The 14,548-nt window shown below is 36.4% G+C and overlaps 1 protein-coding gene across 1 annotated transcript; it reads right to left on the bottom strand.

Annotated features, from left to right (window-relative positions):
* Positions 1-458: 458 nt before the first annotated feature.
* On the bottom strand, positions 459-7,369 carry LOC132953706 (uncharacterized). Its single transcript, XM_061026073.1, has 2 exons — positions 6,989-7,369; positions 459-1,067 (listed from the first exon to the last, which is right to left on the bottom strand). The coding sequence occupies exon 2, from the start codon at positions 1,065-1,067 to the stop codon at positions 459-461; it is 609 nt and encodes a 202-aa protein (XP_060882056.1). The 5' UTR covers positions 6,989-7,369.
* Between the last annotated feature and the right edge of the window lie 7,179 nt (positions 7,370-14,548).

The following is a 14,548-nucleotide window of genomic DNA, read 5'->3' as shown; positions in this document are numbered from 1 at the left end:
CTAGAGCAATCATCAACTTCAAATCGAATCTTTAGATTATAGATTCTAATTACAACTTTTAAATGCTTATCGCCTATTATTATTAATGTTATTGTTGAGTGTCAATTTAAGATTGTTGTTATTATTATACTGTAGGTGTATATGTAGGTGTCGGAACGGTTTTGAAAGGATAACACTGACAACAGTTACTGGTACGACACGATTTTATTGAACGGCGACACGTTTAATCATATACAATTGTAGCTACAGTAAATCAAGCGCGTTAGTTCGTCGACGACGGTCCAGACAAAGCTGTTTGCCGTCGCCACCGCCGCTGGCCGGGCCGGCGGCCGTGCCACAGGCGGCGGCCAGACCGGTTGTCGGTCGCGATCTCGCGGACGTCGATAGAGACGCCGCGGTCGTTGCGATAACGACCGCGACATACTCCCCCCCGAGTCCGCGAGACGCGACCGAGCAACCTAGTCTGCGGGGAGGATGACTGGGTCCCCGGGCGTCACCTCCATGGCCTGGATCCACCGCTCCACCGCGGCCAGCTGCTGTTCCGGGGTGTCTGGCTGCTGGGCCAGCTGCTGCTCTGCTGGCGGCTCTGTTGGCGGGGGCACCACGGGCTGCTGGGCTTGCGGCCGTACCATGGGCCGCTCGTCGGTCTGGTCGGCTTGTGGCTGAACCGCTGGCCGCCTGAACCGGCCACGCCCATCCCGGACGTCGTGGCGCTGGTACGCCGGCGCTGTTCGGCGAGGTGGCACTCGTCCGGGCGGTCCTGCCCTAGGCCTGGCGGCTTCGGGCTGTGGGGTGTTCGCTCGAGTGGACCGGCGTCCCTCGGCGAAACCCCGCTCGAACAAGGCCCATGCAGTCGGGCTTGCTCGTATCCGGCCGAACGACGCGGTAGCCGCGCGTTCGGCCGACCAACCGCTCACCGTGTCCTCCGGACCATCGCCCGACAGCCTCCTGGCTTCCCGCAACAACTGCGCGGCCATTGCCCGGAGCTTTTCCACATGCGCGGCAATCATGCCGCGGGATGGCCGGTTGTTGCGGTTCCGTGGGGGGTTATTGGCGCGTTCTGCCATCTGAAACAAAGTATGATTAGTTAGTGTTCTCTGACGGTCCTACAGCTCGCTTCATCGCTGAGACATGTAACTTAGTAGGGTGTTTACCCTCCGTCAAGAACACTCCGGTCCCTAGTGGTTTACCCAACTTAACCGGACCTAACCATTTCGGGGCGAACCCCGCGTGAAAACGCTTCTCCGCACTTGATTGCGGATGCGCTTTGTAATATACCCAATCCCCTACTGACAGATTGTCTTTTCCCGGGGATTCTGGGGCTATATGGGTACTGGGGCTTTTGGGGCTGGACCCCACCGGGTAACCCCTCTCTCCCACCGGAGCATCATCCGGTTCCACCGGAGGATCTTCGATTTCTACCGAAGGGTTCCGATCTGCTCCGGACACCTCCGGACCACCTTTGCCGTCGTCCGGCGACTCTTCAGCCAACTCGAGCTGCCAGTCTCCGGGGGCCTTGATCTCCCGACCAAACATCATTTTGGCCGGCGACTGTCCAGTGTTTCGGTTTTCTCTGTTCCTTACAGAGAACAACACGTGTGGCAGGTAGACATCCCACAGATGATGAGGCTTATCAACGAGTAAGGTCCGCAACCCTTTCTTCAACTCTTGATTTTGCCTTTCTACCGGGTTGGCACGTGGGTGGTATATTGGGGTCGTCCATCCTTCCACTCCCCACCTCTTGAGTGCGTCTCCCATTGCCTTGGACACGAACTGCGGGCCATTATCTGACAATAATGCCCTCGGGTATCCGAACCGTGGGAACAACTCCCGTTCGAATGTATCTACAATCGATTTGGTCGTCGCCTTTCCTAAGGGGTACGCCTCTACCCAGCGACTGTAACAATCAGTTACCACCAAAATCGTTGTCTTACCCCGCTGCGTTCGTGGGTATGGACCCATAAGATCGATACTCAGCACCTCCCAAGGTTGCCGTGGGACTCTGGTGCATATCTGATCTTCTGGTTTGCGATTCAGTGGTTTTACCCGTGCACAGACGTCACACGCCCGCACGTAATTACGCACTGCTTCACGCATACCGGCCCAAAAGAAACGACTCTTTATACTTCGGTACGTTTCTTTCCACCCTGGGTGATTCGCTGCCTCATGGTCGTGAAACCTTTGTAGCAAAACCTGGGCCTTGTCTACCGGGACGACCACCCCCTCTTCTCCAAGCGCGATGGATCGAGGGTGGCGGTGCAACACCTTGTCCCGGATGACGTACAACTTCCGAAGCCGACCGAACCTTGCACCGTCTCCAGAGAGTTTGGCAACTAACTCCCGTATGTTCGGGTCGTTTTGTTGCCACTCTCGGACAGCTTGCAATGTGACGTTTCCGTCACTCCTCTTCGGCTGGATCGCTCCACACTGGGTGACACCCATACCGGATCCTCCGGACATGCCGGACAGATCACCGAAGACTCCGGAAGTTTCTCCGGACACTCCGGGCCGAATCACTGGGGGATCGTGGATATTGTTCTCCAACGATTCTTCGTCCACTGTGTTCGGTCCCACCGGACAACGGGATAGCGCGTCGGCTGCTTCATTTTCTACTCCGGGCACGTGCCGGATTTCAAAATCGAAAGCCCCGAGTTGTAGCGCCCATCGCGTTAGTTTGCTGTTGGTACAGCGAGCTTGCTGTAACCATCGGAGTGCCGCGTTATCTGTAAATAACGTAAACTTACCAGACTCAAGATACGGCCTGAACCTGTCAACCGCCCAAACTATGGCTAGACATTCACGTTCAACTGCCGAGTATCTTCCCTGTGCTGGATTTAGTTTTTTACTGGCGTAGGAAATGATTTTCCTGTCACCACTCTCCCCCCGCTGGAAGAGCACGGCACCAACTCCGACTTCGCTCGCGTCGGTCTGTAGGTTGAATGGCTTACCCGGAAGAGGAGGGCAGAGCCGTGGTGCGGACACCAAAGACTCCTTCAACTTCCGGAACGCCTCTTGCTCAATTTCTGACCAACGCCATTTGGTCCCTTTGGCCAACAGACTCGTGAGTGGTGCTGTGATCTCGGCGTAGTGCGGCACGAACTGACTGTACCAACCACAAACGCCTAACACCCGCAACACGTCTTTAGTCCTCTTTGGAACCGGTAATTCTTGAATCGCCGTCAGTTTTTCCGGCTCCCGGTCTATTCCTTCACCGTCCACGACGTGACCTAGGAATTTGATCTGTGTCACCCCGAATGTACATTTTTTTGGCTGGCACGTCAGACCGTAAGACTGGAGTCGCTCCAAGACTCTCTGCAAGTGGTTTAGATGTTGATCGGGACCCTCGGAGTATACCACGATATCATCTAAATAAACCAACACAAATTTACCAACTAACCCACGGAAGACTTCGTTTACCAAGCGGCAGAATGTGGCGGGGGCGTTTTTAAGTCCAAAAGGCATTACTCTGAACTGGAATAATCCTCTTTGGGTCCTAAACGCCGTGAGTGGACGTGTCTCTGGTGAGAGACCCACCTGCCAGTATCCTGATTTCAAATCCATGGTGCTGTAAATCTTCGCTCCACCCATTCCTCGGACCATGTCATGGAGATCCGGCATCGGGTGAGCGTCCGACTCCGTCTGCATGTTCAGACGGCGATAGTCAACGCAAAATCTACGTGAACCATCCTTTTTCTTCACGAGTACCACCGGTGCAGCCCATGGAGATATGCTCGGTTCGACAAAACCCTGTTCCTCCATGTCTCGCACCATCTCGGCAATCACCTCGTTTTTCTCTCGGGAGTACCCGTAAGCGTTTAGAGCCACCGGATTTGGATCCTTGAGACGGATCTGGTGCTCTATCACCCGAGTTCTGCCTACCTCTCCGGAGAATACCTCCGGATATTGGCATAGGACTTCTTTGACCCGCATACCGTACTCTCCTTCGGGTAAACCTGCGGTTGTTAAGTCCACTCCTACGGTGACCGGAGTTACTGGATTTCTCCAACTCACGGAAACACGTCTTTCTTTCCCCAGGTGGATTATGCAACCGCTATAGTCCCAAGCGACTTGTTGCTCCACGAGGAAATCATGGCCCAGGAAGACATCTCCAATTAGGTTGTCTAGCACTGCGGCCCTAAAGCTTACCTCCAGATCCACTATCCGGGCCCGAAATTCGGAAAACTCCGTAATTTCTCGGGTCCGACCGTCCGCCATCCGGACAATCTCCAGTTCTTCGGTAACACTCCGGCCAAACTTCTTTGCCACCCACGGTTTGACGTATGTCCTCGCCGCTTGGGAGTCCAGTAGCGCTACTACTGCCCCGAGTGCAAACTCTAGTTCAATGGCCGGTAACGGAACATCCGTTACTTTCGTTTTCCCCGTTGACACCGTTTCAATGGCTGGAGACTCTAACACTCCGGTCCGCAGATCCGAAAAGCGTTTTCTCAACTCAAACTTTGAGTCCGTATCCGAGTCTCTCCTCTTGCACTTTTCCCGTGGATCAGGAATAAACTCCTCGGAAAAATCTTCGGATGTGACCGGACAAATTAACAACTGCTTTGTTAACTCATCTTGTTCCGCATCACCTGAAATACTGTCCGCGACATTTTTATTGGAAAAATTACTCACCTCGGTGAAATTTTCACTTTTGTCCGGAACATTTTCGATCCTTAATGATTTTCCCGACCTGTTGTCCAGCTGGTCGGAACCCGTATCCATCACCGAACCATTTACCCGGTCCATTGTCACGAACTGTGGTTCCTTTGTCGGAACGTCGCTTTCAATGGGTTTTCTCGGGTGGATTCGGCGATTTCTCCGGTGTTTTCCTAGAGGCTCGACGGTTTTCACCGGACAACTCTTCACTCCGGAGGTTATCTTCGGGTGACCAAAGTTTTTCTCCGGAGGAATTCCGTTCGTACCGGATTTCTCCGGTTCAGAACCCTTCTGACCCGATTTCTTCGGGTCCTTTCCCGAGTCTCCGGTCCGTAACGCTCCGAAGTTCCGTTTCTTCGGGTCAGTTCTTGTAATTTGTGGTTCCTGTACCGGAACGTTACTCACTGCCCGACTTGAACTCCGTTGCTTACCTCTCTTCGGACGACTCGTACTTTTCCCGCCGGTTACTTCCTGGCCGGCCGGGACCCGGCGGTCCCGCCGGTCGTTTTGGCGTTTCCCGACTCCGACTTTCTTTTTGGACATGCAGCTTGCCAGTGGTCATGACTACCACATACCCTGCACCCTGCTCCCGAAGATTGTCGTTGCTTCGGATTCGGCACTTGGGATTTCTCAGCACTCTCAGCTTTTCGTTTATCCAACCATTTTAACTTTGGTGGTACGCTGGTGCTCACTCCCGCCTTATCCGACATTACGGCCTTGCTACCATCCAGTACATGGGCAAGCGCTCGTAATTCGCTGAACGATTTCAGTCGCTGTATACGTGCATGAATTCTAAATTCATCACGCATGAGCCCAATCACTGTCATCACCACCGCTTCTTCTGTCAGACCAAGGTTTAACCTCCGATACAACTGGTACTTATGTAGGACGTACTCCCCCAGTGTTTCGGTCTTGGTCTGAGCGGTGCTCAACAATTCTGATTGCAGACTCGACTGCAACTCGTCCCCGTTGAACTTCTCCAATAGTTCAGACCTGAACTCTTGCCATGGTAAGTCCAACGCTCTCATGGTTCCCCACCATGTTCCTGCCTGTGCCTTAAGCTGAGGGGCCAAAACGGTCACCCATCTAGCCTTGTGGATACCAGTTTCTTCAAGTATTGCCTCGGCCTGGAGCAAAAACCGCACCGGGTCTTCCTCCCTCTTACCGGCAAACTCTGGTATCGACGCACGGGCCATATTCAACTCATTTTGAGGAATGAGCAGGCTATCCGGGAAATGCACGCGTTTTTCACCGGAAAAACTACTCCGTAACGCTTCCTCGCGACTTCTACTGGACCCTTCACCGAACACTCCGGACAGATTACCGAAGACTCCGGACGTTTCACCGGACACTCCGGACCGGTTACCGGAAACTCCGGAAACACTCCGATTTCTCGGGTTTTCCCCGGTCAATCTGCTCCGTATGTTCGCCCATCGGCTCTCAAAACTCACACTTTGAGTTTTGACCGGAAGATTTTGACTTTTGTCCGGGCAAATCTGATTTGCCCCGGACATATCGCTGGTTGATGGTTGTTGGGAATTTCCACGGCATGAGCAACTTGCTTGCTCCACCCGTTCGGTCGACCTAAGCTTTTCTTCGGCTAACTCCCGCTCCAAGCGTTCCACGCTCTCGCTGAGAGTAGCGATTGTCAGTTGCTGCTTGTCGACCGTTGCTTCCAACCCCTCCAGTCTATCTAACATCTGCTCCATGAAGTGGTTTATCAAATTCTTATCAGAGTCGACCTCATCCTCCCCACTCAGAGCCTCCGATGTTTTCCCTTCCGGTACCTGGGCTGACGTCTCGTCAGTTTCCCCAAACCGTACTGATCCTGGATCCATATTTTCCTTAGCCCTAATATACTCTTCTAATGCTAAGAGTTTATCGGCCTTGGACCCCCCGGTCTCAATACCACGTTTCAATAATTCCCTGTTAATATCGACAATATTTAACTCACTAATGCGTTTAACAGCCATTGTGGAGATTAAATCTAATTGCTATTATCTATATTAAATTTAATTACGAAATTACGTAATGGATACGAAATTACGTAACTCGGGCTATCGCTGGTAGAGATATGTACTTTCCAATCTATAAATAGCCTAAACCAAGTTTAGCACTGTAGGGATTACGCTAAATTATGCAAACTTTGCTACAATTTACCACCTTAGATTGGACAAGCCCTTAATATTTTATTTATAATAAAAAAAAAATCAGAATAAAAAATATTAGGAACCGGTATGATCAGGACACCTATAAATTGTAGGTTCTTTTAACCCGATATGTGCTAATTTACTTTAATTTACGTAAAATTATTTTTATTAAAATTAGCACTTACCTTACTCCTTACTCGACTGCGCCAATGTAGGTGTCGGAACGGTTTTGAAAGGATAACACTGACAACAGTTACTGGTACGACACGATTTTATTGAACGGCGACACGTTTAATCATATACAATTGTAGCTACAGTAAATCAAGCGCGTTAGTTCGTCGACGACGGTCCAGACAAAGCTGTTTGCCGTCGCCACCGCCGCTGGCCGGGCCGGCGGCCGTGCCACAGGCGGCGGCCAGACCGGTTGTCGGTCGCGATCTCGCGGACGTCGATAGAGACGCCGCGGTCGTTGCGATAACGACCGCGACATATATATAAATAAAATCATTTTACTTAATTTATAGCTTTGACATATATATTCCTGAGGTACCATGCAATACTATTTGATAAACATGCCATATCATTGGATCATATTTAGATCCACTCATATATTTTAAGTTTTTAACTCTAATAATTGTTATGAATAACATAAAAATTGTTTTTCTAGTAGAATATCAATGTCAAATAGAATTTAAAAAGCAACAATTGACCCTATTAAAAATATAACTTAAACATCAATTATTAAAACCTGAATTCAAGGTATAACTGAACACTTAATTTATTAGAAATAAATAATTGATATTTATTTTACTTATTTATTAAATTACAACTCTTAAACATTTAATACTTATTATTGATGTTATTGCATTGAGTATCGATTTAAAATTGTTGTGATTGTTATATCGTAGGTGTATATAAATTAACTCGTTAAACATATTATATAGGTTTAAAATATATATTCCTGAGTTAACCATACAATATTAATTGATATTCATGGTATATCATTTATTAAAATTTAGATCCACTAATATATTTTAAGATGTTAACTCTAATTATTGTTATAAATAACATAAAATTTTTTTTTCTAGTGGAATAAAAACATCAAATTGAATTTTTAAATGCAACAATTAACACAATTGAAAATATGACTTCAACATCAAATATGAAAAGCTGAGATCATGGTAAAACTGAACAATTAATTTATTATAAATACTGAATTGAAAGTCATTTATGAAACATTTTACCACATTATTTAATTTGATTTATAATCTTCTAATTAAAATAAAATAAAATTTCATATTCTCAATTAGTTCTATTATGAGTTTGCATAGAATATATTATAACATCTAGATCCACAATTTATTTTATTAGCTGTAACACACTATTGATCATTATATTTTATTGGTTTATAAATATGATTTGCCACTTATGTATTTTAATCTATTTCTTTTGTTAAATATTATCATTTTGTACAATTATCTCTGAATTGAGTAACTAATATATTTATTCATTCTTTCTTCTTCATGCAAGTTTACCAATAAACATCTATAATATTTTAAACATCCGTATCAGGTTTCATAAATTATACATTTACGAGTTCTTACAATGTTTCTAATCTAGTAATATATATATTTTAAAGTTTTTGGAACTTCCCTTTTGTTTTTTACTGAATATTATTTTATGATACACTTAAATTGATGTTTATTTACCTAATTCCAACTTTTAATTGCTTATTACCTATCATTTATGTTATTTCATTTAGTTTAAATGTTAAGATATTAATTTTAATTTATTGTTGGTCTATTTAAATAAAATTGTTTCACATTTTAAATAGCTTAAAACAATTTATTCCTGAGATAAACATACAATATTAATTGATATTCATTCTATAACATTGGGAACAATTTAGTTCCAATCATTTTTTTTTTTGTTTTAAACTCTAATGAATGTTATAATTAGTATAAAAATTGATTTACTAGAGCAATCATCAACTTCAAATCGAATCTTTAGATTATAGATTCTAATTACAACTTTTAAATGCTTATCGCCTATTATTATTAATGTTATTGTTGAGTGTCAATTTAAGATTGTTGTTATTATTATACTGTAGGTGTATATATAAATAAAATCATTTTACATAATTTATAGCTTTGACATATATATTCCTGAGGTACCATGCAATACTATTTGATAAACATGCCATATCATTGGATCATATTTAGATCCACTCATATATTTTAAGTTTTTAACTCTAATAATTGTTATGAATAACATAAAAATTGTTTTTCTAGTAGAATATCAATGTCAAATAGAATTTAAAAAGCAACAATTGACCCTATTAAAAATATAACTTAAACATCAATTATTAAAACCTGAATTCAAGGTATAACTGAACACTTAATTTATTAGAAATAAATAATTGATATTTATTTTACTTATTTATTAAATTACAACTCTTAAACATTTAATACTTATTATGGATGTTATTGCATTGAGTATCGATTTCAAATTGTTGTGATTGTTATATCGTAGGTGTATATAAATAAACTCGTTAATCATATTATATAGGTTTAAAATATATATTCCTGAGTTAACCATACAATATTAATTGATATTCATGGTATATCATTTATTAAAATTTAGATCCACTAATATATTTTAAGATTTTAACTCTAATAATTGTTATAATTAACATAAAATTTTTTTTTCTAGTGGAATAAAAACATCAAATTGAATTTTTAAATGCAACAATTAACACAATTGAAAATATGACTTCAACATCAAATATGAAAAGCTGAGATCATGGTAAAACTGAACAATTAATTTATTATAAATACTAAATTGAAAGTCATTTAAGAAACATTTTACCAAATTATTTAATTTGATTTATAATCTTCTAATTAAAATAAAATAAAATTTCATATTCTCAATTAGTTCTATTATGAGTTTGCATAGAATATATTATAACATCTAGATCCACAATTTATTTTATTAGCTGTAACACACTATTGATCATTATATTTTATTGGTTTATAAATATGATTTGCCACTTATGTATTTTTATCTATTTCTTTTGTTAAATATTATCATTTTGTACAATTATCTCTGAATTGAGTAACTAATATATTTATTCATTCTTTCTTCTTCATGCAAGTTTACCAATAAACATCTATAATATTTTAAACATCCGTATCAGGTTTCATAAATTATACATTTACGAGTTCTTACAATGTTTCTAATCTAGTAATATATATATTTTAAAGTTTTTGGAACTTCCCTTTTGTTTTTTACTGAATATTATTTTATGATACACTTAAATTGATGTTTATTTACCTAATTCCAACTTTTAATTGCTTATTACCTATCATTTATGTTATTTCATTTAGTTTAAATGTTAAGATATTAATTTTAATATATTGTTGGTCTATTTAAATAAAATTGTTTCACATTTTAAATAGCTTAAAACAATTTATTCCTGAGATAAACATACAATATTAATTGATATTCATTCTATGACATTGGGAACAATTTAGTTCCAATCATTTTTTTTTTTTGTTTTAAACTCTAATGAATGTTATAATTAGTATAAAAATTGATTTACTAGAGCAATCATCAACTTCAAATCGAATCTTTAGATTATAGATTCTAATTACAACTTTTAAATGCTTATCGCCTATTATTATTAATGTTATTGTTGAGTGTCAATTTAAGATTGTTGTTATTATTATACTGTAGGTGTATATATAAATAAAATCATTTTACTTAATTTATAGCTTTGACATATATATTCCTGAGGTACCATGCAATACTATTTGATAAACATGCCATATCATTGGATCATATTTAGATCCACTCATATATTTTAAGTTTTTAACTCTAATAATTGTTATGAATAACATAAAAATTGTTTTTCTAGTAGAATATCAATGTCAAATAGAATTTAAAAAGCAACAATTGACCCTATTAAAAATATAACTTAAACATCAATTATTAAAACCTGAATTCAAGGTATAACTGAACACTTAATTTATTAGAAATAAATAATTGATATTTATTTTACTTATTTATTAAATTACAACTCTTAAACATTTAATACTTATTATTGATGTTATTGCATTGAGTATCGATTTCAAATTGTTGTGATTGTTATATCGTAGGTGTATATAAATTAACTCGTTAAACATATTATATAGGTTTAAAATATATATTCCTGAGTTAACCATACAATATTAATTGATATTCATGGTATATCATTTATTAAAATTTAGATCCACTAATATATTTTAAGATGTTAACTCTAATTATTGTTATAAATAACATAAAATTTTTTTTTCTAGTGGAATAAAAACATCAAATTGAATTTTTAAATGCAACAATTAACACAATTGAAAATATGACTTCAACATCAAATATGAAAAGCTGAGATCATGGTAAAACTGAACAATTAATTTATTATAAATACTGAATTGAAAGTCATTTAAGAAACATTTTACCACATTATTTAATTTGATTTATAATCTTCTAATTAAAATAAAATAAAATTTCATATTCTCAATTAGTTCTATTATGAGTTTGCATAGAATATATTATAACATCTAGATCCACAATTTATTTTATTAGCTGTAACACACTATTGATCATTATATTTTATTGGTTTATAAATATGATTTGCCACTTATGTATTTTAATCTATTTCTTTTGTTAAATATTATCATTTTGTACAATTATCTCTGAATTGAGTAACTAATATATTTATTCATTCTTTCTTCTTCATGCAAGTTTACCAATAAACATCTATAATATTTTAAACATCCGTATCAGGTTTCATAAATTATACATTTACGAGTTCTTACAATGTTTCTAATCTAGTAATATATATATTTTAAAGTTTTTGGAACTTCCCTTTTGTTTTTTACTGAATATTATTTTATGATACACTTAAATTGATGTTTATTTACCTAATTCCAACTTTTAATTGCTTATTACCTATCATTTATGTTATTTCATTTAGTTTAAATGTTAAGATATTAATTTTAATTTATTGTTGGTCTATTTAAATAAAATTGTTTCACATTTTAAATAGCTTAAAACAATTTATTCCTGAGATAAACATACAATATTAATTGATATTCATTCTATAACATTGGGAACAATTTAGTTCCAATCATTTTTTTTTTTGTTTTAAACTCTAATGAATGTTATAATTAGTATAAAAATTGATTTACTAGAGCAATCATCAACTTCAAATCGAATCTTTAGATTATAGATTCTAATTACAACTTTTAAATGCTTATCGCCTATTATTATTAATGTTATTGTTGAGTGTCAATTTAAGATTGTTGTTATTATTATACTGTAGGTGTATATATAAATAAAATCATTTTACATAATTTATAGCTTTGACATATATATTCCTGAGGTACCATGCAATACTATTTGATAAACATGCCATATCATTGGATCATATTTAGATCCACTCATATATTTTAAGTTTTTAACTCTAATAATTGTTATGAATAACATAAAAATTGTTTTTCTAGTAGAATATCAATGTCAAATAGAATTTAAAAAGCAACAATTGACCCTATTAAAAATATAACTTAAACATCAATTATTAAAACCTGAATTCAAGGTATAACTGAACACTTAATTTATTAGAAATAAATAATTGATATTTATTTTACTTATTTATTAAATTACAACTCTTAAACATTTAATACTTATTATTGATGTTATTGCATTGAGTATCGATTTCAAATTGTTGTGATTGTTATATCGTAGGTGTATATAAATAAACTCGTTAATCATATTATATAGGTTTAAAATATATATTCCTGAGTTAACCATACAATATTAATTGATATTCATGGTATATCATTTATTAAAATTTAGATCCACTAATATATTTTAAGATTTTAACTCTAATAATTGTTATAATTAACATAAAATTTTTTTTTCTAGTGGAATAAAAACATCAAATTGAATTTTTAAATGCAACAATTAACACAATTGAAAATATGACTTCAACATCAAATATGAAAAGCTGAGATCATGGTAAAACTGAACAATTAATTTATTATAAATACTAAATTGAAAGTCATTTAAGAAACATTTTACCAAATTATTTAATTTGATTTATAATCTTCTAATTAAAATAAAATAAAATTTCATATTCTCAATTAGTTCTATTATGAGTTTGCATAGAATATATTATAACATCTAGATCCACAATTTATTTTATTAGCTGTAACACACTATTGATCATTATATTTTATTGGTTTATAAATATGATTTGCCACTTATGTATTTTTATCTATTTCTTTTGTTAAATATTATCATTTTGTACAATTATCTCTGAATTGAGTAACTAATATATTTATTCATTCTTTCTTCTTCATGCAAGTTTACCAATAAACATCTATAATATTTTAAACATCCGTATCAGGTTTCATAAATTATACATTTACGAGTTCTTACAATGTTTCTAATCTAGTAATATATATATTTTAAAGTTTTTGGAACTTCCCTTTTGTTTTTTACTGAATATTATTTTATGATACAATTAAATTGATGTTTATTTACCTAATTCCAACTTTTAATTGCTTATTACCTATCATTTATGTTATTTCATTTAGTTTAAATGTTAAGATATTAATTTTAATATATTGTTGGTCTATTTAAATAAAATTGTTTCACATTTTAAATAGCTTAAAACAATTTATTCCTGAGATAAACATACAATATTAATTGATATTCATTCTATGACATTGGGAACAATTTAGTTCCAATCATTTTTTTTTTTTGTTTTAAACTCTAATGAATGTTATAATTAGTATAAAAATTGATTTACTAGAGCAATCATCAACTTCAAATCGAATCTTTAGATTATAGATTCTAATTACAACTTTTAAATGCTTATCGCCTATTATTATTAATGTTATTGTTGAGTGTCAATTTAAGATTGTTGTTATTATTATACTGTAGGTGTATATATAAATAAAATCATTTTACTTAATTTATAGCTTTGACATATATATTCCTGAGGTACCATGCAATACTATTTGATAAACATGCCATATCATTGGATCATATTTAGATCCACTCATATATTTTAAGTTTTTAACTCTAATAATTGTTATGAATAACATAAAAATTGTTTTTCTAGTAGAATATCAATGTCAAATAGAATTTAAAAAGCAACAATTGACCCTATTAAAAATATAACTTAAACATCAATTATTAAAACCTGAATTCAAGGTATAACTGAACACTTAATTTATTAGAAATAAATAATTGATATTTATTTTACTTATTTATTAAATTACAACTCTTAAACATTTAATACTTATTATTGATGTTATTGCATTGAGTATCGATTTCAAATTGTTGTGATTGTTATATCGTAGGTGTATATAAATTAACTCGTTAAACATATTATATAGGTTTAAAATATATATTCCTGAGTTAACCATACAATATTAATTGATATTCATGGTATATCATTTATTAAAATTTAGATCCACTAATATATTTTAAGATTTTAACTCTAATAATTGTTATAATTAACATAACATTTTTTTTTCTAGTGGAATAAAAACATCAAATTGAATTTTTAAATGCAACAATTAACACAATTGAAAATATGACTTCAACATCAAATATGAAAAGCTGAGATCATGGTAAAACTGAACAATTAATTTATTATAAATACTAAATTGAAAGTCATTTAAGAAACATTTTACCAA

Source organism: Metopolophium dirhodum, chromosome 1, assembly GCF_019925205.1.
Source record: "Metopolophium dirhodum isolate CAU chromosome 1, ASM1992520v1, whole genome shotgun sequence".
NCBI classification, from domain to species: Eukaryota; Metazoa; Arthropoda; class Insecta; order Hemiptera; family Aphididae; genus Metopolophium; species Metopolophium dirhodum.
This window is presented reverse-complemented; position numbering and strand designations above follow the sequence as displayed.

Bases quoted from the DNA above. Each gene is read 5' to 3' on its own strand.
- LOC132953706 (XM_061026073.1), bottom strand. From the start codon at position 1,067: ATGGCAGAACGCGCCAATAACCCCCCACGGAACCGCAACAACCGGCCA.